This window comes from Canis lupus, chromosome 4, assembly GCF_011100685.1.
Source record: "Canis lupus familiaris isolate Mischka breed German Shepherd chromosome 4, alternate assembly UU_Cfam_GSD_1.0, whole genome shotgun sequence".
Taxonomy (NCBI): domain Eukaryota; kingdom Metazoa; phylum Chordata; class Mammalia; order Carnivora; family Canidae; genus Canis; species Canis lupus.
The window spans coordinates 58,674,154-58,700,647 of record NC_049225.1 but is presented as its reverse complement, the minus strand read 5'-3'; the positions used below and the strand labels follow the sequence as shown (position 1 = coordinate 58,700,647).

Here is a 26,494-nt window from a genome sequence, read left to right as displayed (position 1 = left end):
CCAGCTCCTCTGTTCTCCCTCCTACAGGTATCATTCTGCATTTTTAATTGTCCGCTCTGTGATGTGACTGTACCAGGGACTTGAGGTCCTGGAGTCTAGTCTCAACTCTGTCACTTTCTATAATTTAACCTCTTTGGGGACAATAGTAATAATGTTGCCAAGTTATATTCCCATAGACCCAAGGCAGATTCAGCCCATGATTGGCTGCCTCACAGTGCTGTCTACCAGACACTAAAGGTTCTGCCTTCATGGGAGTGTTCTGGATCTGTGCTGTGCAGGACGGTAGCCTTTAGGCACCGGTGACTGTTAAATCCTTGAAATGTGGCCAGTGTGAATGAGGAACTGAATTCATTTAAGTTGATACATTTTCAGGGTAAATGTGAGACAAGGAGGCATGACCCTTCTCTGCCCTGGTGAGTCTTGGTCCCATGTGCCTCTCCTCTTATTGCAACGGAGTGCTATTCCAGCTCAAAAGCAAGCGCTTCTCATAAAACCTGGCTTCTAAATGCAACCCAGCCCTTGTGCTCAGAGAAGCAGTGATCAATGCGGACAGTCCATCAGAGGAGGAGAATTGACCTGAGGATAAAACTGGCTGCCTTAGACTGAGATGTTCTGGCAATCTCACCACTGTGGTGCCTTCCTCAGAACGACTTGGCTAAATTGCTCTATGAAATGAGGTTGGAGCAAAGGAACTGAAGCCCCCATATAAGATGTAACTGGTGGGAATCAGCAAGGTCAGGATGTGCTAAGGATCTCCAGTTGGAGCCTGCGGGGGGGGAAGACAATTCATCAAAATACATTTGATTACTACTGAGTTATTAGTGCACTTTTCTTGGGCAACAGTATATATACTAGCAATGATTATATGAGCTATATTATGAGCCTGTTGTATGTCAGGCCTTTTGTTAAGTGCCTGGGTCAGCTCATTTCATCATCATGATATCTCTGTGACACAGGAGCCATTTGTATCCTCATCTTGCCAACAAGAAAACCGGTGAACAGAAAGCAGCTATATAACTTCCCCCAGTGTCACTCAGAGAGAGCCAGGATTTAAACACAAGAGCCTAATTCCAGAGCCCATAATCCTCCATAAACTTGTGAAACATTGGCCTTCACTCCTCACCCCCAGTGGAAGGCTGAGTCAGATGGGAACAGCGGAATCAGTGGCCACCAAAGTAAGGGCAGTTAGTGAAGCCTCCTTCTCTTAGTTGGACAGCGAGGCAGTCATGGCTATACTGTGGAAGCTAGGCTTCCTAATGCAGCCTACCATTCTTCTCCATCATTTCCACTTCCCTCATGTACACCTGCAGCTAAGTTTCAGGTGTGGGAGCCACTAGCTTGTCCTGGCGTAGGCATGCAGTCATTGTGTGGGGCCTGGCTTCTCAGGTCAGCCTATACACTGAATTGCTTCTCCCTGCCCTGTGGGGAAATGCTCTGTGAAATGGGGTTATAGTGATACCATTCAGAAGGACAGCTTCCCCCCCCTCCCATTTTGGTATTTGTCCATTAAGTAGAAATGTTAGTGTTGGAGGTACCCTCAGTGGTACAAAAATGACCACTCAAGTCCACCTCCCTTTCTGCTCTAGCCTATCTCCTCTGGTGGGGACCAGACTATCCTGGAATGTAATTTAGTTCCTTTGCTCCAGAAAGATAGAAGTCATGTTCTGTGGCAGGAAAAGCCAAAAGCCAGGTGATTTGGGTTCTAGTCTAGTTCTGCCAACCTTGCAGTGAGACCCAGGTTGTTCCATACCTATAGGCATTTGTTTTTTCATCTGTGGAATGAGAGATTGGACTGGATAATGTCTGGGTTTCTACAGAGCTCTCCATTCTAGAGGAAGAACATTTGCTAAATTTGCTCAGCAGTGAGGAGGTCTCTTCCAGCTCTGGGTAGTCTTGAACAGGTGTGTCCTCTTCTCCTACAGGCGTCTTGGCCATCCTCATCCCCCGCCTGGACCTGGTCATCTCTCTGGTGGGGTCTGTGAGCAGCAGCGCCCTGGCCCTCATCATCCCGCCCCTCCTGGAGATCACCACGTACTACTCGGAGGGCATGAGCCCCCTCACCATCGCCAAGGACGCCCTGATCAGCATCCTGGGCTTCGTGGGCTTTGTGGTGGGGACATATGAAGCCCTCTACGAGCTGATCCAGCCAAGCAATGCTCCCATCTTCATCAACTCCACCAGTGCCTTTGTATAGCAATCTGGGTGCATTCCCTGCAGCTACCCACCCCACCTCTGTGTGTTCCCCAGAACCTGGCCCCAGAGCCTCGGGTAGGGTTCAGGCTCTGGGGGAAGGCAGGGTTGCTGTCGGGGAACCCCTCTAGCTGACACCTAGGTACCCTGGGCCAGGTGGGGCTGAGGGCAGAGGAGAGGATGGGTAGCAGATATGCAGAAGTCCCTCTTAGTGGCAATGCCATCCCTGTGCATTTGTACTTATTTAACCCAGAACTTTTCAACTGTTTTCCTTTATGATGTCTCTTCCCTTACTCACCCCCCCCTTCTGACCCACCTCATTTGATTTATTCCTGTTGCACAGCTCACTTTATTTAAAAATCTTAGCATCCCCCACCTCATGTTTTCTCTTTTCCAGGCCCAGGCCTGGATTAAATGAGTGGGAACCACCCTCTCTTTATAAGGCTAGGCCTCTCTCTTTGTCATACCTCTCCCAAATATTTTACCTCAGTATCCTCCTAGCTATCCAAGTATTCAGGAGGTGCCTGGACCTACCTAGTAGTTTAAAACCAGCCCCCAAAGCTGGAGCTTTTAATCTTTTACTCTCTCTGGCTTGTGACCCTCAGCAACACCTTCTCTGAATTCCTTGTGTGGGTCACGATGTTATATTCTTAGTTGCTTTAGCTTCTGAAAGATATCAAGTGCTGCCTAAATTGAAAATATTTATATTTTATTTAAAATTAGCTTCTGTTTTTAGACTCTGTCTCTAGATCTGGGGTTATTATGAATTGTTCCTTCCTTAGTAAACTTTTACTAGGCTTCTCCTGCGGAAAAGAAACTTGCTCCAGGAAATGTGTGCTTTGGTACTCAGCACTCTTGGCTGAGTACCCCAAAGGTTTTAATCAGGATCATCTAAATGTGTACCTCTGTGGGGAGGCATGGACTTTGCCTCCCATCGACCAGCCTGATTTCATATTGAGAAGATATGAAGGACTCAGGATATGTTTGCCGGCGCACTAGGCCAAGGAAAAAATGGCCACGTGGGATGTGCTTCTGTCCACAGGAGGCTTACAAGATGGGTGCTTTGTGCACTTGGGCCTGTTTTTCAGCCTCAGCCCCTGACAGGCACATGGCACAGTAGCGTTCAGTCTCCAGTATGTTGGGGAGACACCCACACTTTGCCGTGCATGAGAAGATGAGGCCAGTGTGCACAGAGAGTGCGAAATTAAGTTCATAGAATTAAGAAGCAGCTGGTCTGATACTATGTGTGGTGCTTGGTCGTTTACAATCAACGAGGGACAGGGAGAAGCAGTGCCCTGCCCCAAGCTGCCTCCATGACCTAGACTTCTAAAGGGAACCACTCAGTAGGGACTTTGGTCCCTTGTGTTCTAAACACTAATTATGACCCCGTCCCTCCCCTGCATGCCTCCCTGAGTGTCAGAAATAGTCTCAGTGATGGCTCACCTCAAGGTCAGCCTTGAGATTTGGGAACAGACTGCAGAGAAAGCAGAGAAAGGTGAATTGCCTTGTTTGAGCTGTCTCTTCTTGCCTCTTAGTGTGAGAACTATTCAGAAGGGCATTCATGAACTCTCCATCCCCTGAGCTGTGTGCGTGTGTGTGTGGTGAGGTGTGTGTGTGTGTGTTCATGCATGTGGACAAGGTCATCCTCCATTGCTGTTACCAGCCTCTTGCTTACTTGGAGATGCAGTTCACCTCGAAAGTTGGAGAGCAGCATGCGTCATCAGGGCTCATGTTTTTTGTGTGTTTCACCAAAGCTCGTAAGGGCTGTGATCCCCTGACCCAGCCCTACTTTTCTCTTCTGCTCCAAAGCCAAATTGTCATTACAGTGACTCCCAACCTACTAATAATTTATTAACTAAGGGACATGTGATCAGTTGTGACTTGGACTCCCTGAGGAGAACGATACTTTTCACCACCCTTTCTGTAGTTGCCAATAGGGGCTTATAGGACCAAGACTCCAGCTGGAGGTGGCAACGGCGTGCCCCATGAAGTCTCAGGCCTAGAAGTTACCAGATTGGGTTCAAGGGTTGTTCTCTTCTGTTTGGAAGCCCCAGGATCTAGCCGTCTTTCCACGGCAGTCCTTAGAGTTGTTTTCAGTGAGAAGGCGTGTGCCAGAGGAAAGGGATCAGATGTGTGTCCTCCCCACATTTTCTGTGGTGGAAGTGTCTGTGACTCAGGAAGCTGCGAGAGGCCGTCCTGTCCAGGTGAATAGTAAGACTGGACCTGAGGACTGGGTGGTGCATAACTATGGTCCTCTGGCCCCAGGTCTTTAGCAAAATGTAGCCTCATTGCTTCAGGGTCCCTAGCCTGGGAAATGAGGTGAGAGGAGAGATGGCGCTAGCTTCGGGGTTTTTGGAAGCTAATTTGACACAGCCTTCTCCCTGTTTGGTCTTTTCCCTGTGCTCTTGCTGCTTCAGAAGACCCAGGCCGAGGGGGTGAGGGCATCCTGTGAGTGGGCCTTTCTCAGTGTGCAGTTGCTAGCACTTAGGTGTCAAGTAAAGGGTCAGCCAGAAGACGGAAGTGAGAGGAAGCCCTTTCTCTTCTCCTGGAAGCAGCCCTCTGGGCCAGCTCAGGGAAGCTTACTCTTCTGCCCACGAGGCTTCTTCAGTTGGAGAGCCTTCCCTGGTTTCTTCCCATTGCCCCTCAGGAACCAGCTGCCCAGCTTCTCCCTGTGTCCTGCTCTGGTCCCTGGCAAAAAAGGCCCAGCATAAGCAGAAGTCTGATCAAGGAGCAACAGAGCAAGGCTCTCTGGAGTGTGAGGCTGCATCTGCAGGGCCAAAGGCAAACTGTGGGATTTTCTGGCCCCATAACTGTTAGGCGCTGTGTCTGTTCCCCAGCCTCCCCAGTGCAGCCTCAGATTTCCATTAGCCTAGAGGTAGCTTCTCAGAGCCCCTCGTTCCTTCCTGCATATGCTGCTGTCAAGAGGTTTCCCACTCTGTTGGGAAGAGTCGGAATGCAGGTATTCGTTGGGAAGAATGTGATCTGGTGTCTTCTATTTAATTTTTCTAGCCATTGTCAACATTTACAAGTGTCATTATTTATATTGTGCTGCTGTCCACCTGGCTAGGAGCCCTTCACCTGCACAAACGCAGGCCAGCCGTATGTGAATGTGTGTCGTGTCTTAGCTCAGAACCTGCAGCTCATGCCATCCCTCTCTTCCCCTCACCTCTCCAGCCAAATTCATTGGCTGGTGCTCACTACTTACTCTACCCCCATGAAAGGTACAATTTGCAGTTTTTTCAGTTGTCTTAAAGTGATGATCCCAGAAAGGGATCTTAGGGAAATCTGTCCCCCTGCCCTGTTCTCTGGCTTCCTTTTTTCTTCTCAAATGTCTCCCTTCCTGAATTATAGAATATCATCTCTGTTTGACACTACATATTCACCTCATGTTTTCTGGAAGTGCAAAATCTCACTTTATCTCTGTTTACAGCTCTCTCTACTCACTACTCACAGCAGAGGAGTCCACATCAGTGGGTTTTATTTCATAGCCAGTCAGATGTTAAGGCAGACCCCGGCATTGGCCCTGGTCGGAACACAAAGCCACTTCCTTCCAGCAGAGACACAAAGTCCAAGTGGCACAACGTGATTAGGGAGTCGGCTCCAAAGTCTGCCTTAGAATTAAATTTTCCAAAGTACATTACAAATCTCCAAGACCATTAGGGGAAAAGGAGAGGGTGTAGTTTGTGCTTGCAATCATGATCAATACTTTTAGATAATTTAATTAGTCCCGCTGTTCGCAAGGCTGTTTGCTCTGACAGCATCAGCTTGTGATATTTCTTCCCTGTTCTTTGTACCACTGGGCCATTTTCAGGCCAGGGGATGTAAGTGGTGCTGATATGTGGTTACTGGAAGGAGGAGTGGGGGATGAGGGTGGAGGGTGCCTGTTTTAAGCCATGTTCTTTTGTTTCAATCAAGGTGATGCTGGGGAAGTTGTTTTGTTTTAGTGAACAATAAAATTATGTGACTCTCTTGTAAACCACGTCAATGAATGTGTGAATAAAATGAATATGAGAAACTACCATCCCCAGGTCTTGGTAACCAGACAGTGCCGTGTATATTATACTGTGTATGTGCCTACATGGATGTCTATTTCTCGCATGGTATGTGTAGAGATGTAGATCATGCAGGAGCTCATAGAAGAATTTTTGTGTTCTGCACATGTATCATGTGTTAAACTTTTCCTTTATCAATAAACGAGTTTTATTTTTTATTTTTGAGAGGTTGCAGTCTGCATCTTTGTTTTTGCCTTTTTAAAAAAATATCACTCAGATGTCTTTACTAGATCTGACTAGGTCAAAATGTTTGTAGTTTATGTCACAGAGATGATCCGGGGGAGTAGTCCAAATAAAAGAACCACTTATGGAATTGAGAGTTCCCAAGAAAGGGGCCAGGTAGTTGTTTTTCTGTTAGACAATTCAGCCCTTCCTTAGCTTACTCCTGCTTTTCCTAAAAACTTGATTAGGAACTCTCAACCCTGTCTGTGTATGTCAGATGATTGTACTTGACAGGTATGATGGTTAGTTTCCTGTATTAACATGGCTGGGCTGTAATATCGAATAATCCAGCTATTCAATCAAACACTATTCTAAGTGTTGCTCTGAAGGTATTTTGTGGATGTGGTTGATGTCTATAATCAGTTGCCTTAGTCCTCAAAATGTGGGTGGGCCTCATCCAATCATTTGAAGGGCCTTAAGAGGAAAACTGACATTTCAATGAGAAAGAAGAAATTCTGCCTCAAGACTGCAGCATCAGCTCCTGTACAAGAGTTGCCAGCCTACCCTGTAAGTCTTGGATTTGCCAACCCTGACTATCATATAGGCCAATTCCTTGAAGTCCTACCCCTTCCACGCATGTATATATGTTTGAAGCAGGGAAATTGACTTTAGAGCAGTGGAAGAGATAACTCTCATCCTCTGTTGTCACATTAAGAGGGAAAACAAGACTATGTTAGCTGCCTCTAAGATGATCTGAAAACCAGTCTTGGGTGGCTACTGAATTATACCCACTCAACAGCAGAGCCCTCGAGGCACACTTCTGAAGTATAGCACTTTACAGAGAGGAAGACAGGGAATGCTTTATGACTGCTTTTGATTATCAATATTTATTTCTGGAATTGTGGGGTCAGAGGGATTCAGTGACTGTTCCAAGTCATCAACCAGTAAGTGGCAGAATTAGGATGCACAGGCAAGCCTTGTTATTCCAGGACACAAGCACTTCCCAAAGGCACTGGCTGCCGCCTCCTCTCTGTTACAGCCTCAGGAGGGAGGTCCTCCTTTAGGAATTATTGTGAGGGTTAGAGAGAATGTTCTAAACCGCCGGGGCATGAGAGCTTATAAAGCACTTTCTGAATTATTAGCCGAATTGAAGAAAACCAAGACTCCAAAGCAGTTTTACCTGCTGTGTGGTTTTGCATTTATTCACTATAATCATGTTTTGCTCACTTCCTTTGTGGAGAGCATTCGAAACTTTTTAGATTGTTTGCCTCTTCACATTTTTGTTCCGCTCATGTTCACACTTAATGGCTATAATCTCCCCTTCCGGGTAACAAGGGCCCTCAATGTAAACCCACTGAACTGCTGGAGGCATAAATTGAGTGACAGTGAACTGAATTGGGACCCTAAACTTGGGGCTCTTTGCTAAGTAGGTTCGCTTCCTTAGACTCTGCCTATAGCAGACATACGCAAGAAACTGCGTATCTTTAACTGGTGCACTCTACTAGATCCTTGGTCATTGGTCTCCCCCACCCCATTTGGGGGTAAAAATTTGAGTATAATCTACAGGTAATAAAATTCACCTGTTTCAAAGTATACAGTTTGATGAATTTTGACAAATGCATTTGACTACCATTTCAATCAAGATATGGAATGTTTGTTTTACCCTAAAAAGTTCCTCTGTGCTCCTTTGCAGTCAATCCCATCCCCATTACACTTGGCCCTTGACAACAACTGATCTGATTTTTCTGTCTCTAGTTTTGCCTTTTCTAGAATGTCACATAAATGCAGCCATTAATTATATAGGCCTTTATATCTGGCTTCTTTCCGTTTAGCATAATCCTTTCTATATTCATCTGTATCGTGCCTTGTTATCAGTAGTTTCTTTCCTTTTATTGCTGAATAATATTCCATTGTATGGATGAACCATGATTTGTTTATTCATTTGTAAATTGTGGATATTTGGGTTGCTTCTGGGTTTTGGCTAGGATGAATAAAGCTGCTATAAATATTCATGTACAGACCTTTATGTAGACATATGTTTTCATTTCTCTTGGTAAATACCTAGAAGTGAAATTGTGGGTTTGTATGGTAAGTGTATATTAACTTGATAAGAAATTGGAAAATTGTTTTCCCAGAGTGACTCCGCTATTTTCTGTTCTGACCAACAATTTATAAAAGCTCCAGTTGCTCCATCCATATCCTCACCAATACTTGATATTATGGTCTTTTAAATTTTAGCCAGCTTAATGGGTATAGGGTAATACCTCTTTGTGGTTTTAATTTGCATTTGCCTAATGCTTAGTGTTGTCCTGCACCTTTTCCTGGCTTACTTGCCATTGGACAGTCTTCTTTAGTGCTATATTTTAAAAGTTAGTCTTAGAAATTTTAAAACTTTCTGCTTTGAAGTAATTATGGATTCAGGTGCAAGGAAATGTATGGGGAGGTCCAGTGCACCCTTCTTCCAGGCTCCCCCAATGTTAACATCTTATATAACTATAGTACATGACCAAAACCAGGAAACTGATGTTGGCACAATATATATAGAACTCTTTTGGATTTCTTCAGTCACATATGCACTCATTTGTATGTGCACATGTGTATGTGTGTGTATGTGTGTGTGTGGCTGTAAACAATTTTATCATATTTATAGCTTCCACTAACACAGTCAAGATGCTTATCTGTGCCATCACCACAAGACTCCTTCATGCTGTCTGTATAGGGACATACCTCCTGCGCTCTTACTACATCCTCAACCCTGGGCAACCACTAATCTGTTCTTCATCTCTATCATTATGTTACTTCACAAACGTCATATAAATTGAATTACACAATATGTACCCTTTTGAAGTTGGCTGCTTTCCACTCAGTATAATTTCGTTGGTGATCATTCAAATTGTTGCCTGTTTTAATAGTTTGTCTTTTTTTATTGCAAAGTCATATTCCATGGTGTGGATGTACCACAGTTGATTTAACCATTGTTAAACTGCATCGTTTCCAGGTCTGGCTATTACAGATAAAGCTGCTATGAATATTCATTTACATACAAGTTCCCGCATGAAAATAAGTTTTTATTTCTGTGGAATATATATCCAAGAGTGAAATCGCTGACTTGTATGTAAGCCCATTTTTAGTTTTAAAAGGAATTTGCAAAGCATTTTCCAGAGTGGCTGTACCATTTTACATTTTACCAGCAATGTGTGAGTGACCCAGTTTCTATCAGCATTTGGTGTTTTCATTATTTTTTATTTTAGCTATTTATCAGATCTTGTAAATGTTTTTTTGGATGTACACCTAAAATATTTAATTTTCTTTGGAGCAATTTTAAATGGTAATGTGTTTTTAATTTCAATTTCCATGTGTTCATTGGTAGTCTATAGAAATGCAATTGATTTTTGCATGTTAATCTTGTGTTCTGCAACCTATCTATACTCAGTAGTTCTGTGAGTTTTTGTCAAGGTTACTTGGAATGTTCTGTGTATATAGTCATGTTGTTTGCATATATAAATAGTTGTATTTCCTTTTTTTCCCAGTCTATGTACTTTTTTTTTTCTTATTGCAATGGCTAGAACTTCTAGCACTGTGTTAAAAAAAAAAAGAGTTGGTGAGAGTGAACATTCTAGCCTTGTCTCTCATCTTATAGAGAGAACATTCAGTCTTTCACTACTAAGTATGATATAAGCTTTAAGATTTTTATGGAAGTTCCCCTCTATTTCCGTGCTGAGAGATTTTTTTAAAAAAATATTTTATTTATTCATGAGAGAGAGAGGCAGAGACATAGGCAGAGGGAGAAGCAGGCTCCCCATGGGGAGCCTGATGCAAGACTCAATCCCAGGGCCCCAGGATCATGCCCTGAACCGAAGGCAGACACTCTACCACTGAGCCATCCATCCTTGAGAGATTTTTTTTTAAATCACAAATAAGTGAATTTTGTCAAATTTTTTCTCCATCAATTGATATGATCTATGGCTTTTCTTTTTTCACTTATTGATATGGCGGATTAAGTTGACTTTTCAATATTGAACTGGTCTTGCTTATCTGGATTAAATCCTACTTAGTCATGGCATATTATTATTTTTATACATTGTTGGATTATCTACTGTTTTGTATTCACCCTGGTACTTAATCTGATAAATGTAGACTCCAGAATGGTGCCTCTTTGTAAATAAGCAAAACCACATGCCATAACTGCTATTATTGGCATAAGTATACTTCTCCCTGGGAATGTGACCTGGTGCAGCCACTCTGGAAAACTGTGTGGAGGTTCCTCAAAGAGTTAAAAATAGATCTGCCCTACGACCCAGCAATTGCACTGCTGGGGATTTACCCCAAAGATACAGATGCAATGAAATGCCGGGACACCTGCACCCCGATGTTTCTAGCAGCAATGTCCACAATAGCCAAACTGTGGAAGGAGCCTCGGTGTCCATCGAAAGATGAATGGATAAAGAAGATGTGGTCTAGGTATACAATGGAATATTCCTCAGCCATTAGAAATGACAAATACCCACCATTTGCTTCAACGTGGATGGAACTGGAGGGTATTATGCTGAGTGAAATAAGTCAATCGGAGAAGGACAAACATTATATGGTCTCATGCATTTGTGGAATATAAAAAATAGTGAAAGGGAATAAAGGGGAAAGGAGAAAAAATGAGTGGGAAATATCAGAAAGGGAGACAGAACATGAGAGACTCCTAACTCTGGGAAACGAACTAGGGGTGGTGGAAGAGGAGGTGGGTGGGGAGTGGGGGTGACTGGGTGATGGGCACTGAGGGGGACACTTGATGGGATGAGCGCTGGGTGTTATTCTATATGTTGGCAAATTGAACACCAATAAAAAAATTAAAAAAGAATCTGGGTTAGAGTCCAGACTTCTCTGTTCAGAAGACAAAAAAAAAAAAAAAAGTATACTTCTCCCTTAGCCCAGGTTCCCAGCTGCTATAGTACTGCATAAAGCCCACATATGTTTCCTTAGAACAGTTTCTCAACTTCGGTATTATGTACTTTTGGGGGTGAATAATTCTTTGCTGTGGAGAATGCCCTGTGCACTGTAGGATGTTTAGCAACATCCCTGGCCTCTAGCCACTAAATGCCAGTTGTAGCAATCAAAAGTGTCTCCAGACATTGCCAGAGGTACCCTTGTGTGGGGGGCTAGGTGGGGGGAATCACCCTCTCTCCTATTGAGAACTACAGCCATAATACATTTAGCTCCTCCTTATCCCTAGCTGGAGTGATGGGTTTTTTTTTTTTATCTTGGCCATTGAACAAGGAAGGGTAAGTGTATGGTTATGGATACTACAAAACGATCTGCCTTTTTAATAGTAGTGATAAAATATATAACAACTTTTGAGCCTTTACTATGCCACTATGCTAAACATGTTACCTATATTATCTCTTCTAGTACTCAATGTTCAGTGAGGGAAGATGCTGGTAATATCCCCACTTTGCAGACTGAGGCGTAAACGGCTCAATAACTTAACCAAGATCATACATTTCCTAAGTGGTGGAGCAGGTCTGTCTGACTCCAAACTTCATACTGCCCCTGAGATCTGCCTCTCTGCCACTAACTCCATCACTCACACCCCTCAGTGGACATAGAACATTTCCAGGCCCTAGTCTGAATGCCTAAGGCACCCCCCCCATTCCAACCCCAACATATTGGGACTACCCACCACTGCCCAAATACTTTAAACCCCTAGGCCTTGACTCTGAGCTTTTCCCTTAGCCTGCCTGGCCCTTCCCTCTGTGCTAAACTGAAAGCTCAATTTTAACATCCAGCTCAGATGGCTGCTCGTTAGAACCTTCCCTGGCTATGTCAGTCATAATTTAATGGCTCCTTTCTCAAGAGCAATAACATCTCTTCTCCAGTTAGCCTCATCTTCTGCTTATGCTAGAGATCTGTGACTACTTGGCCACTCCCTAGATCATGAGCTATTGGAGGCATTGTTCGGATCAGACTTGATCTCCCAGTACCTGGCTGTGGGACTAATATTGTATCTGGAATTAGCTGATTACTAAATTCAGCGTGATTTCCTTTAGTAGAGCATGATGTCTATCCTCTAAGGAGTTGACTCACTGCATTTACTTTTTGTTTTCTATCAGTCTAACCAAGCACTTTCCTTGGTTTCACCCTATAGATTTGTTGAGGGATCTTGAGAAAATTCTAAAGGCTTGTCCTTTCCCAGCGGGGTCCTTGAGAAAGTTTTTGCTCTTTACTTGGTGAGACCTTCTGTGCCTCTCCTCAAGACAGAGCTATCAGAAGACCTTTAGAGGTCTTCTAAAGTATGTCTTTAGACACTGAAGTATGGGTTGTTGTCCAGCATCTGGGCCCAGATGCCCTCATAGGCTGGCATTTACCCATTCACCATGGGATTTCAGGATGGACCACCTGTTCTATACAAAACTAGCCACTGGCCTTGGGCAAATCACTCCATATCTCAAAACTTTATATACTTCATTTTTCTCAACTCTTATCTTTCAGAATCTCCATAATCTTCAGTCCAAAAGAGAATGTTCTTCCTCCCCAAGGCCTTGGGCTCTGCTTTTCTTCACCTGGGATGCTCATTTTGAGGTTCTAGCCATGGCCTAAGTCTTCCCCCCAAGACCTCACATGTCCCCTCCAGAGCATTGCTCCAGTTTTTGGAAGATACATTGGCCTTCTCTGTTAGGCCCTGATAAACCCCATGTGATGGTGCAGCTGTGCTGGCCCGGCCTCCCTCCATGGCCCTCCAAGTGAGCAGGCTTACAGCTCCTTTACCATTGTCTGGTGAATTCCAGTTGCCCTTCCATGCTGGAAATAGTTGTGAGCCCTCAATCCCACCCCTCCCGGTGCCCTCTAGCAATGCTCAAGGTTGCCGTGGTGCTCTTCAGGTCCAGCCTCAGAACTAGGCACAGGATCACAGGACTGGTTTGGGATTGAGAGCCCCAGGATTGCGCTGACTCCACCTCCCAGGATCCGGACCCTCTGGCTGTTAATACAACTTAGAATTATGGTGACACTCTTGGCCCATGAACTCATTAGACTAAGCCCTGTCAGTCCTCCTTGCTGCTGACCCTCCATCCCCTGATGTCTTGTGTCTGCAGTTTGTCTCATGAACCCAAATGTAAGGCAAAACTGGGAGTCAGACTGCCTTGGGATTAAATCCCGGCCCTGCCACCTGTGAACTGGGTGACCTCACTTTAAATCACTAATTTAAGTTACAAGCCACTTAATTTATGTATGTCTCTGTCCCTCTGTCCCTCTGTCCCGGTACTTACCTTGCTGGGTTTTGTGAGGATTAAATGAGGCAAAATCTGTCCAGTGCTTGCCCCGCACCTGTCATACGGCAAGTGCCCCAGTGAGTGGTGGTAGCAAAGATGATTTTGGTCAGCTGTAAAGACACCCAGCCGGGAAGTCAAGAAACATGCGTCTCTGCCTTTCTTGGCCACTGTTACGCTGTGTAAGACTCAGGACGTTTGGAACCAGAGCCCCAGGGACTTGAGACTGAAGAATTTCCCTGAAAACCTTGGGATCGCCTACCGCTCAGTAGGCTGAGTCTTGATCCCAGAGCGCCCTCTGGTGGTTGGTACATGAAGGTGCAGGCTCGGGAAGACAAAGGAAAGGAGGGGCCTGTTGTGGGGGGTGGGGGAAGGTGGGCTGGGTGGAGACAGGCAACCCCATCCAGGAAAAGGAGAGCAAGTTGTGTTGTAGGGAGATAACCAAGCTGGGTGCAGGCCTGAATGTGGGTCTCATCTTCTCCCCTGTGGGCCTTGGGATGAGGAACAGCAGGAATGAAGATGCACTACATCAGCATCTTCCACAGTTGATTTAGCAGACCCTGGACAGTCATTTTAAAAATCTGAATGTTGGGATGCCCGGTGGCTCAGCGGTTGATTGTCTGCCTTTGGCTCAGGGTGTGATACTGGAGTCCCGGGATTGAGTCCCGCATTGGGCTCCCCGCAGGGAGCCTGCTTCTCTCTCTGTGTCTCTCATGAATAAATTTTTTTTTTAAAAAAATCTGAATGTTTATATGTTTTCATGTGTTCTAGGAAAAAACAGTAACTTTCAAATCCTTTAGTTTGTGGATATGTCATTTTAAGGTGAATAAAAATATTTTTTAAAAAAATTGGAATGCACTAAAAATTGTAAAGTGAATAATGATACAGGTGGTATTAGGCAAAAATCATAAAAGTGGCAAGCAAAAAAACAGAAATCTGGGCAACACTGGACTATCCTGCACAGTTCTGATAAGCTAACCTTATCTACATACTATCTGGTATTTTTTTTTTAATTTTTTTTCTTAATTTATGATAGTCACAGAGAGAGAGAGAGAGAGAGGCAGAGACATAGGCAGAGGGAGAAGCAGGCTCCATGCACCGGGAGCCCGATGTGGGATTCGATCTGTGGTCTCCAGGATTGCGCCCTGGGCCAAAGGCAGGCGCTAAACCGCTGCGCCACCAGGGGATCCCCTATCTGGTATTATTCTCTAGTACAATGGTCACCATTTGTTGTTTATTGTTCTAAAAAAAAAAAAAACAGAAAGCCAATTCATACCTGCCTGAGGCCACATTGGTGTGTGGCGGAGGGGGTTTGGAACCCAGCCTGTCAGGCTCCGGTGCCACGATGTACTCTGGTGCCCCCCATGGATGTGCCTTCTCTGCCCACCTCTACTGGGAACTCAGCAGCAGGGCCTGGGCTTGCCAGTCTTGGTGTCACCTGCAAGCTCGTGTCACAGTTGCCCAGTGACATGCATATCCAGCTGGGCTGTGAAGTGAGCCCGTGGAGCCTCAGGCGTAGGCTGGCTCCGGACCCCAGGAGGGCTGGCTTCCTAAGACCTGTGCTATAAAGCTCACTCTCCCCTACCAGTGTCATGTGGTGCAGGGGGTGCTGGTGCAAGTCCTGAAGTCTTGCCCCAGGCCATTTATTTACTCACTTGCTGATTAGTGGACTTGCCCCTGATTGTGGGCAGTTGTGTTGAATTAGAGATGTTTTTCCCTGAAAGTCCTGGGCCTCGCCCCCAGAGATTCTGATTTTGTATATCTGACGTTGGGGCTATATTTTAGCCATTTTGCTAGGTTTGGGAATCACAGTGCTTGATGACCTCAAGGGGGGATCCCTTCTAGTCCTCATATTCCATGAACCTCAGCTTGGAGGGGCCCAGAGACCCTCAGGCCCTTCCCCTGACCCAAACTTAAACAGGATCAAGGACACTCCTGCGCCCAGGCGTGCCGCGCCCCCCCCCCCCCCCCCCCACTAGCTGAGCAGATCAGCAGCCCCACCACCGGAGCATCCAGGCCCCTGCAGACTGAGAGCTCTGTAGTTACTGCGGGAGCTGAATCCAGGGGCTCCAGAGCTGGCTGCTGCCACTGTGGTTGTTCCTCCTGGGGCCTCACGGGGTAAACAACCCCCACTGAGCCTCATGGTGGCCTCACCGGATAAACAGGATAAACATCACTCACTGAGCCCTGAATGGGGGGGGGGGGTTGAGCAGCTGCCCCAAGTGCTAACACCTGAAAATCAGTACACAGGCCCCTCCCCCAGAAGACTAGACTAGCTAGACTGACAGGGGAAAAAACAAATTATTGACCAACGTCAAACAGGTAAGTGACAGATAAAATAACCGTAAAAAAGACACTTTATTATTAAAAAAACAACAACCAGTGATCAATGAAACCATGCATCCTGCCACTCACACACAGTCACACACACAGCTGTGAGCCACTCGCACGAATACGCCCTCACCCACACAGCTCCCTCTCGCCATAAGCAGCAACCCTGTGGGTGAGAGTCTCTATTGCTCTTCCTTTTGACTTTTGTCTCCAGAAGCAACACGAATGAAAAGTCAATGGACCAGAGAAAGGGATTGGTAGAGGAAGGGAGTGGCAAGGCCCACCAGAATCCTCTGGTCCCTGCCACTGTTGGCTACATATACTCTACACGTGTACACACATACTATACATGAGGTGCCCACATGTGCAGACACGTGCCCACATTGACCCTCCATGCATAGGGTTGAGTCACTGCAGGTAACACTTAGATTGGCAGGCATCTGAGATGGAGGGGCAGGAAAAGGCAGAGTGTCCAGCCTGGACACTTATGTCCAGCTCCACGCCTCTACCCTGCCCTGATGCCCTGAATGGGGAGTTCTTAGTTCCTTATGTCTAGGGAAGAAAAATCCCTTTGGGGCAACTCATCCAGGCAGCAAGATTGAAAAGTGCCTAAGAATTTTAAAAACAAAGAATTACGTCCTGCCTGCCTTTGGACCAAAGTGCTTGAGAAACTTGGGGTGAAGAACCCAGAGTTCCATGAGGTCTGCATTCTTTAACAAAGAAGGTTCAGGGCTGCATGAATCTTGGCAGGCCCTGGCTCGTGGAAAGTCATATGACTTAAAGAGGTGGAGCCAGTTCCTTGGACTCTGGATTCGTGGAGTGAGGCCTCAGGAGACTGAGGTCAAGTGGTGCTCCTCAGAAGCCCTTGTCGCCTTCATTCACATCGTGCCCCATGCCTAGCACAGTGCCTCACACAGAGCAGATGCTGCATTTACGTATGAATGAGGCAGGATGCACAGGTGCATTGCTCACCTCTCAGCCCCAAGAGGATACCTGTGGCCCTCCAGGGTCAGGTGACCCTGGACCTTGTCTCTGTAGCTGATGTAGTGATTGCCTGTCAGGGGTAGACCTGCCTCTGCCTCTGCCTCTGCCTCTGGAATGGATCTGTGGGCGGGTGTAAGAATGCTCCCTGACAGCTGCCTCCCTGGGGACAGAGAGAGGATAATCAGTGAGACAGACTGCCTCTTGCTGGTCCCAGGAATCAGTTTGTCCTGGTTTTCCACGGTTAACTGCTCTGTACATCCCCATTCTGCTGGAGGCCCTAGTGCTGTTTTTGGAGCTCTACCCTCAACTTCCCTCCATCCTCAGGGACTACCTGGGGGTCTGTAAGAGCACGTTTCAAGATATGGCAGCCTGGACTGGGTATGAGGGCTTCCTTCCCACTTTTCCAGCCATGCTCAACTCACTCCTGGAAGACAGGAGGAAGGTGCCAAGTCCTTGCCCTCCTACCTGCCTTCCTCTGAGGACAGCTAGAACATAACCTCCTCACAGCTCCCATAATCACTCTCCACCATGTCAGAGCCCTCATAGTTGGGGGGAGCCTGGGGCTGGCCCCGCCCTGTGGGATGCCCAGCCCCAACCTCACAGTCAGCGTAAGAGGGTCCAGCTCGGCTGAGGCGCATACTCACCCCTTTGTAGCCCCCCTCTGCCAGGCAGGGCCCTCCCCCTCCCTGCTGGAACTGTGAGTGGTAGTAGCTGATGGCTGTGTACTCATTGAGACAGGGGGCCAGCAGGTGTTCCCGGGGACTGGGGGGCCGTGGGGGCATCAGATCTTCCAGGTTCTGGTTGCTATAACGGGGTGGGAGGGGTGCCCGCTTGTTTTCCAGCTCCAGTGGAAAGGGAAAGCCCCCATAGAGGCCACTTGGGTCCGGCATCACAGGTTGGATCTGGTGCTGGTGAGGCGATGGCGGCAGAGGGCCAGGGGTCATTTCAGTGTGGGGGTATTCCCAGCATTCCTTCCTGGAGTAAGTTGGGGGCCAGATCGTAGCTCCACCGGGGCACACTGAAAATGACAAGATAGAGACAAATGAGCTCCGAGTTTCCCTGGTGAAGGTTTCAGCAGGCCTTATCACTGCTATACATAATTCTGCATGTGGTACAAATGGGCAAAAGACTGGGTGGGTATGTGGCCATCTGTATGAGTTGTCTGTGGCAGCTTAGATTGATATCTAGAATTCAACAGGGCCAACGTCAAGGCCAGGGGTTTAACCCAAAGCCAGCTCAAATAGCACATCTGTACCAATGATCCAAGAGTCAGTGAATAAGGAAGAGTATGGATGACTCCATGCAACCCACTCGCCACTGCTAGAGACAGCAACTCCATCCCAACTCCTACCAATGACTTATGTCTCCTCAATTGAAGGAAACAGACACACATTTTGGACTGGGGGGGTGAGGGGTGATGGCATCTGTCACAGAGGGTGACTGCATGAGATGTGGCTTGGAAGATCAGAGACCAGGCATCCTTGGTCTTCGCCCTGTCCCTGCTACTGAATAGTTGCGTGAGTTAGAACAAGTTACTGTGTCTTTATGGGCCCTGATTACCCTATCAGCAAAAAGTTTATGAAAATACCTTTAAACTATTGGTGGATAAGCCAGAAAATATAAAGTGCTTTACAAATTCACCTCCTTTTTAGCCAAAGATGAGAGTGAGGTGAAGATCCCCCCTCTAGGTCAGTCAGGTCTAGCCCAGGGGGTGCCACACCTCCAGATTGGGTGATCAGAAGCTTAGACTACTACTCTTGCCTTTCCCAGAAAACCACAAAGGAACAGAAGCCCCACTTTCACCCCAGGTATCCCATTTACACCTAGCCAGGGTCTACAGGTTTCTGCCATTGATGTCAATCCTATGGAGTGAGTTGGAATTTAGAGGAGGAGTTCATGGTGCAGTGGTGCAATGAGCCACAGATTCTGAGTCCAGAGACGTGGCATCTGGTCCAGCCTACTAGTGCCCTGTGACCTTGAGCACATCCCTTCATATTCCATCCCAAGGGACTGGGCTGGATGGCGGCCTCACATAATGGAGTGTTTAGGTCTATCACCCTATTCTGTCAATTCCAGAGGCTGAGGGCCTCTGGCTATACTGACCCATCTCTTCACCCGACCATGTCCTCTTAATGATGGACTCATTGTCGGAGTGAGAAGGGGCCGCAGCTGGCGGGAGTCTGGGAGGCACACTGCAGACCACTGGCCGTTGCTTAGAGCTGGGTCCGAAAGTGACAAGTTCATTTGGAACCGAGGTCTTGCTGGGCTCCAGTTGGTTCAGGTTGGTGCAGGAGCTGGTGGTCAGCGGGTTGAGCTCGATGGCAGGCATAGTTTGGGTGTCCACACCAACACTCCTGGCCAGGAGGTCTGGGTCCTCCATGGCCACGGGCTTGTGGGACTTGCAACGGCGGCAGTAGAAGAGAAGCCCAGTGGTGCTTAAAATGATAAACAGTAGGGCCACTATGATGATCAGAATCTCCTGCTGCCCCCAGTCCCCCCTTGTGATCTCAGGGGTGACTAGACAGTGTCCTTCTGAGCAGCCCCTTGCTTCCATTTCACACCTGCAGAGACAGAGAAGGAGTCAGGGGGTTGAGTCGCTGTACTTCCCTTTCCATGTCCCCTCTCACAAAAATTTATGGACCCCTGCACTCAAGCCTACCTTCTCAGTTTTCAACCAAAAAAAAAGAACAAAAAGGCAGCAGATGATAACAATCACACATATCAACATCAGAGCCTTCCATCTTCCACCAGTAAGGTGTGGGAGTCAGTTACAACTTCATTCATGACCATTTGGAATCTAGGCTCTGGGCACATCTGTTATTTTTGATTCATAAGATTCAGGCATTGGCTATCCACTCCACCAGTGAGGTGAGGTTTCCAACCCCATGTATCAGCCCATTTGAGCCAGCTGTCCTCAGCAGTAATGCCAGAGTCCCTGCTGCAAGTCAGCAGCACCCAGCCATGGCAGCTGGACACCACCAGTGTTACCCACTGTTCTTCAGGAGGTCACAGAACCCAATGTGGTCCTGCACAGACCTTCCATTGGACAACCGTTCAGAGAGAGCACTTGGAATTGTCACCGTCAGCTTGGCATTCCATGGTGTAAGGCTCCTAGGAGGCTTCCGTGGCCAGTTTCATCTACTTTTGAGGGCTATTGGGAAAGGCTCCCCGCAGCCTGTTTGAGTCTCAGTGTCTACAATTTCACCACCAACACTTTGTCCTTTTGGGTTAGACATTGTCATTCCCAAGTTCCTCTTTTAAAATGCAAACACTACCACTTTCAGCCAGGACGTGTCCTGCCAGCACACCTACTGCAGAGTGAGGTGTGCGGTGGGGCCGGAATGCCAGGTGCTGAGGGAACGGACTTGGGTCATAAACACATGAGGGGATTTGGACAAGCCATTTCCTTCTCTAAGGGCTTCGTTTCCCCATCTGTAAGGTGAGTGAGTGGACTGTATCATTGGCTGTCTTATGCACAAGCTGACAGGAAGGGGAATCCCTTGGGAGCTTGTTATAGATAGAATCCCAGGTCTCATTCTTTGGAGATTCTGATATCGCTGGTCCAGAAATCTATTTTTCACAAGTATCCCTGATGATTTTTTAAAAGCTCCCAAACTGGAGGGTTATGAAAGCAGATAATCACCAAGCCTCTAGACCTCTGGGATTCTAGGGATCTAAGGATGCTTGCAGTCCCCCAGGCCAGCACACTATGGAGCACAGGTAGCTTGCAGCGGGGTTTGAGACCTACAGCAGTGTTTGTACCTGAAGGAGTCATTGTTCCCTGGCCACTTTCTGGGAAGTCACAGTCCAGAACCAGAGAATAAGAACTTCAGCCATTTTCAGACTTCAGCAAAAATCAGAAGTGCCTGAGGAGCTGATGAGAAGTGCAGATTCCCGGGCCCCAGCCTAATGAGTCTGACTCAGTAGGTTTAGAACAAGGCTTGGGAAATGTTCATAAGAACCCTCCTTCCCTGAGTGTTCTGGCGTAGGTGGCTGGAGGGAGAAGCCTCGGCACATGGGAAAAGCCAGATAGCCAGGTCGCTGGAGCACTCAGCTCCTGGTCTCCCATTGGCTTCTCTGGAGAGCAGAGTGCAGAGGTCATTTCCGAACAGTGCCCACCCAGGGTGAGGAGCCAATGGCAGGTGGCCCCTCTGCACTTACCTGTCTCCCATATAAGGGTGAGGGCAGTTACAGGAGGCACCTTCAGGAGATGAGATGCAAGTGCCACCTTCCAGGCAGGGCATGGACGTGCAGTTCTCTCTTCTTTGTTCACAGTGCCTTCCCGAAAACTGGGGGGGACACTTGCAGACATAGCCTGGGAGGGAGGGAAGAGCTTCAGGCAGCTGCAGGCTGAGAGGCCCTCTGGGACAGAGGGGAGGCCTCAGCATGTCTGCAGATCCGAGCGTCCATGTCTAGTTATTGAGAACCTCCTTCTGTCACAAGCACCCTGCAGAGCACTGCTGCCGGGCTGGATGGGAAGACGTGATCCCTGCCCTCAAATATATAGTCTACAGAGAACAGGCATCTACAGAATAGTAATGGAGCTCTACTTCATCATCCTACACGACACTTGTTTAGTGCTAGTCACCGTGCCAAGAATCTGCATGTATCGGCCCATTTGAGCCTCATGACCACTCTGCAATTGATTAATGTCATCCTCATTAGGGGACACATAGAAGTTGATGGCAGGTGAGGAGATGAGGCACAGAGAATGCATGACATTTGCTCAAGATTACCCAGCAAGGAAATGGCAAATATAGGATTCAAACCTATTGAACCACTTGTATATAGTATCAGTATATTACTAATTATCATAAAACAACAGAGCTTAGCAAGCCAAGGGAGAGTGGGGGTTGCAGGGCCAGGGAGGTGGGAGGGGCCGAAGCATCACTCTGAGCCAAATGCAGGAATTAGGAAACAGGACTCTATCTTAACAGCAAGGGGAAGCCACTTCAAGGTTTCCAAGCAGGAAAGTGACACTCTGAGATCTGCTTTGTATAAAGGTCACTCTGGTGCCCTGCTGGCAGGCGCAGGTGAAGGGAGAGAAAAGAGAACAGGGAGGCGGCCGGCCCGAGGGTGAGAGACGATAGCCACTTGGTAGTGCAGACAGACAGACGTGACGGGCCCCTTAGATATTTTGGAAATGACAATACTATTATCCAAGCCAAAATGAGAAAATGGGATCATGCCAAGTGTTGACAGAGATCTAGGATCCTCCCTCACTGCTGGTGGAAGTGCAGGCTGCTGTGGCCATGCTGAAGAGCAACATGGCCCTGAATGTAAATTTAAAATAATTATTTACATTCTCTGGGTATGTGAATTCCATCCCCGGCATGGTGTGTATGTGTGTGTGTGTGCGTGTGTGTGTATGTGTATGTGTGTGTGTGTAGGAAGTTCTCTTACAGTTCACAAGATACATATGAGGATATTCACACAGCATTGTTGATGGAGGTGGGATGTTAAAAAGATTGGGAGGTGGGATCGTTGAAAGATTTCCAGGGTGTTTGGTGCCAACTGAGTAGAGAGGGAAGACGGGACTGCACACCCATCGGTGTACCGAGCCACAATAAAAGCAACGACTATGAATCGTGGCTATGTGGACGGAAAAGTGTAAAAACTTATATGGCACCTATGTAATTAGAAATTCAAGCCTGTGTAAAGTCAGTAGTATACATTTTGCAAGAACTCATTTAAAAACTTTAAGTGTTTGCCTATGGGTTTGGGGAAGAGGGACGGCAGCTGAGTATAGATTAAAGGGGAATAAAAGAGAAGAACTTGGCACAGCCCAGGGATAACACTGAGGTGTGTGATGACCTCAGCCTGCAGCACCAGAGGTCCCTGATCATGCCTGTCCTCCATCCAAACAAGTAGAAAGTCAGTCCTGGTTGAGCGAGAGCAAAGCCTGCTGGCTTCCCTTAGTGTAAACCTAGTCCATCCCAATCCGTTACTCACGAGACAGTAGGGGGAAGAGAGAGACACTTGGATTTGGGGGGGGCTTTCCCTTGAGATCTGCACCCCAAATGCACCTTAACACTTAACAGCCATGTGCCCTTGGGCAAGTTCCTTCCCCGATCTGGGTTTCCTTACACAGCCCAGCAGTTGCCTGTGCTGTAAAATGGAGCCATCCATGGCTTTCTTCAACCCCTCTCTCCCTCATGGGGCTGTGCTGGAGGAATATACTTTGTAAACTCTTCAGTGATATGTGATCGCTAGTTCAACGGGCTGGGGTCATCTGAGGCGCCTCCTGGGATAAGCCGTGGAGCCATTTCCAGCACCTTACCTGCCCCTCGGGTCTGCGAGCACTTGCCGCCGTTGAGGCATGGGTTTTGGCTGCAGTCCTCACTGTGCCAGCAGCACTGGGTCAGGGCCTGCCTCTCTAGCAAGCCTGATGCCCTCTTGCCGTGGACCAGCAGCTGCAGCGCCTCTCCGTTGATCATGACCGCATCCAGGCAGCCTTCAAAACCCTGGGACACAACCGGGGAAGAATGCAGGAGAACAAGGCCACCCAGAAAGAGGTCTCCTTCAGGCCTGAGACCCTGGCAGTTCTCTGGGAGCGCAAGGGAGGTATTGCCTGAGCCGTCAACCAACAGGCGAATGGAAGTGCCTGTCTCCGCCACCACAATGGAGTGCCACTCTTGGTCATTCACGTGGAGCCAGGAGGATAGATTTCCATGGAAACCACCTGGGCAATGGTATTCCAGCTGTAGGACTCCGTTGACCAGCTGCAAAGAAAACCCAGATGGCCATGAGCAAAGCCAAGAAGTCCTTGTAAAAAGCACTGCTAACAGGCTGAGGGTGCAAAGAATGTTGGTTATATTTTTATGGATGAGAGAGGCAGTATTTGGTGATTTTCAAGGCTGTTTTAAACATTGTCTTTGTAGAGTATGAAAGCCCTCAATGCCTATCTATGGTCTCATTTGGTCCTTACCACACTCCATGGAATGGTCTGGAGGGATGCCATCTGCGTTTCACAGATGAGGAAACCGAGACCCAGAGAAGCCTTGCTGACCGAGACTATGTCTTTTGGATTCTTCTACAAAGCCTCTCCTATGTTCTGCACTCCTCAAAGTTGGCCCTCAAGAACCAAACAGAAAACCTCCCTCACTCCTGTTCTCTTATTCAACAGTTCTGCGGTTCTCAAAGTGGGTCTTCAAGACTTTTCCAGAGGACCCACAAGGGGACACCATTTTTACACAATAATCCTAAAAAATTATTTGCCTTTTCTACTCTCATTCTGTCACAAATATACAGTGATTTCCAGACATGTGCTATCAAAACAGATGAATGCAGATGTAAAAATGAAAATCCAGCTATCTACTATAAAGCTATACATAAGAGGGATTTGCAAAAATGTAAAACGGTGCCACTCTTCTTTTTTCCTAATTTTGGACAATGTAATTATTGTTCACAATCATATGATATTTATGTTAACATATAATAGGTTTCTTGCTATTTTTAAATAAATTAATAAAGATTTTAACATTTCTCAGTTTTAATTTCTTTTTTTTTTTAAGATTTTATGTATTTATTCATGAGAGACAGAGAGAGAGAGGGGGGCAGAGACATAGGCAGAGGGAGAAGCAGGCTCCTTGCAGGGAGCCTGATGTGGGACTCCATCCCCAGACCCCGGATCACGCCCTGAGCCAAAGGTAGATGCTCATCCGCTGAACCACCCAGGCATCCCATCTCAGTTTTAATTTCTAATACTGGAAAAATTCATAGCTCTAACCCACAAAAACAAAACTTCCCTAGATTTTCAATTATTTTTAAGAGTCCTGAAATCTTAAAAAGTCCTGAAAACCAAGAAGTCTGAGAACCGCTGGCTTATATCTTTTTAGTTTCCCTCACCCTAAGTGGTGCCTGATTATGGCGCCATCTTCCTTGGTTTACTCTCCCAGATGACTATTTTCACAACTTTTCTCTCTTCAGACCCTTGATGCTCCCCTCCCCATCCTTGCTCTCAGCAATCAAATGGGAACTTGCAGGCACTCTGACCATCACATCTATCGACCTTGGTGGAAGCCAGTCTCTCCATTCAGGTACTAGGTCCCACCCTGGTGCCTCAAGGATGAATTTCCATTGACTCTCCTTTTTCTTCCCTATATCTTTGTTCATTCTCTACTGTACATTCCAGTCATCACACAAATATGCTTTTATTGCTCTAATCTTTAAAAAAATTGTCTTGAACCCACTTCTCCCCCTAGATAAGACCTTCTTCCTTTGCTGTCTCTTTGCAGCAAAATTATACACACACACACACACACACACACACACACACCATGATACTGAAACCACTGGTGTCAGAGTATTCAGTAACCTCTGTGTTGCCAAATCCATGAGTAATATCACTACCCATCTCACTTGACCTCTCAGCAGTATGTTATCAGCTGGTCACTCCTTCCTTCATGATGCATGTTCTTCATTCAGTTTCCTGGATACAATACTCTCGGTTTTCCTCCAACATCACTGGTTGCACATTTTCAGTCTCCTTTGTTGGATCCTTCTCTTTCCCCAGACATCTCAATTTGGAGTGTCATAAGGATGAATCCTTGGTCTACTCTTTTTTCAATCTACATCCTTTGGTGATCTCATCCAGTTTCACAGCTTTCAATACTAAGTATTTGCTGAAGGCTCCCAGATCTTCATCTCTATCCCAGACCTTTCCTACAGACACTAGACTTGTTTATCCAGCTCCACTTGGAAGTCTAATAGGCATCTCATACTTACATCTCCAAAACTGAAATTCTGATCATCCCTCAAATTCAGATCATCCCTCTGCTCTACCCATATCCTTCCCCGGCTCTGTTGGCAACAACTCCATTCCAATTATTCAGGCCCACATATTACTCCTTGCTTTCTCTCCCAGCCCTCATTCATTAGGAAATCCTGTTGGTTTTACTTTCAAAAGTCTCTCCAAAATCTGAACTCTTCTTCCCAGTTCACTGTCATTACCCTGATCTGGACCACTACTCTCACTTGAATTATTGCAATAGCCTCTTGGCTGGATCTCTCTGCTTTTATCCTTGTTTCTCTAAAGTTGTTTATCAACACAGGAGCCATATGACCTTTTTGAATATGTCACATCATGTCAATTCTCTGCTCAGACCTTCTCATGCCTTCCATTTTGCTCAGAATAAAAGCCAAAGTCCTTCAATGGCCTATGAGAACTTGAGGCCTATGATCTCAACTCCTACTACTATTCTCTCCCTTACTTTTTTTACTCAAGCCATATACACATCTGAACTGTTCCTTGAACATGCTAAGCATTCTTCTACCAAAATGTTTTTGCATTGTTATTCCCTCTCCCTAGAATGCTGTTCCTCCAGATGTCTACCTAGCTAATTCCCTTATCCCCTTCATATTATGGTGCAATTACCAACTCAGTGAAGACTTCCCTGGTTATCTTACTTAAAATTGCAAGTCCCTACAGTGCTGATACCCCTTAACTTTTTAAAGTTAAGATTCATTCATTCATTCATTCATTCATTCATTCATTCATTCATGAGAGACACGGAGAGA

The 26,494-nt window shown here is 46.6% G+C and overlaps 2 protein-coding genes across 4 annotated transcripts in view; one reads left to right on the top strand and one right to left on the bottom strand.

Moving 5' to 3' along the window:
• The window catches only part of SLC36A1 (solute carrier family 36 member 1), a 58,980-nt gene extending 52,573 nt beyond the window's left edge, over positions 1 to 6,407 (top strand). For all 3 annotated transcript variants that reach the window (XM_038534975.1, XM_038534977.1, XM_038534976.1), the window contains one exon: positions 1,923 to 6,407. In XM_038534975.1, the coding sequence (XP_038390903.1) occupies positions 1,923 to 2,194 (272 nt within the window). In that variant the 3' untranslated portion in view covers positions 2,195 to 6,407. The remainder of the gene's footprint in view (positions 1 to 1,922) is intronic.
• Positions 6,408 to 15,987: 9,580 nt separating this feature from the next.
• FAT2 (FAT atypical cadherin 2) overlaps positions 15,988 to 26,494 on the bottom strand; it is an 80,646-nt gene continuing 70,139 nt past the window's right edge. Inside the window, exons 21-24 of the mRNA XM_038534974.1 lie at positions 23,256 to 23,697; positions 21,137 to 21,290; positions 19,079 to 19,536; positions 15,988 to 17,993 (exon numbers count right to left, since the gene is read on the bottom strand). Of these exons, the coding sequence (XP_038390902.1) occupies positions 17,461 to 17,993; positions 19,079 to 19,536; positions 21,137 to 21,290; positions 23,256 to 23,697 (1,587 nt within the window). The 3' untranslated portion in view covers positions 15,988 to 17,460. The remainder of the gene's footprint in view (positions 17,994 to 19,078; positions 19,537 to 21,136; positions 21,291 to 23,255; positions 23,698 to 26,494) is intronic.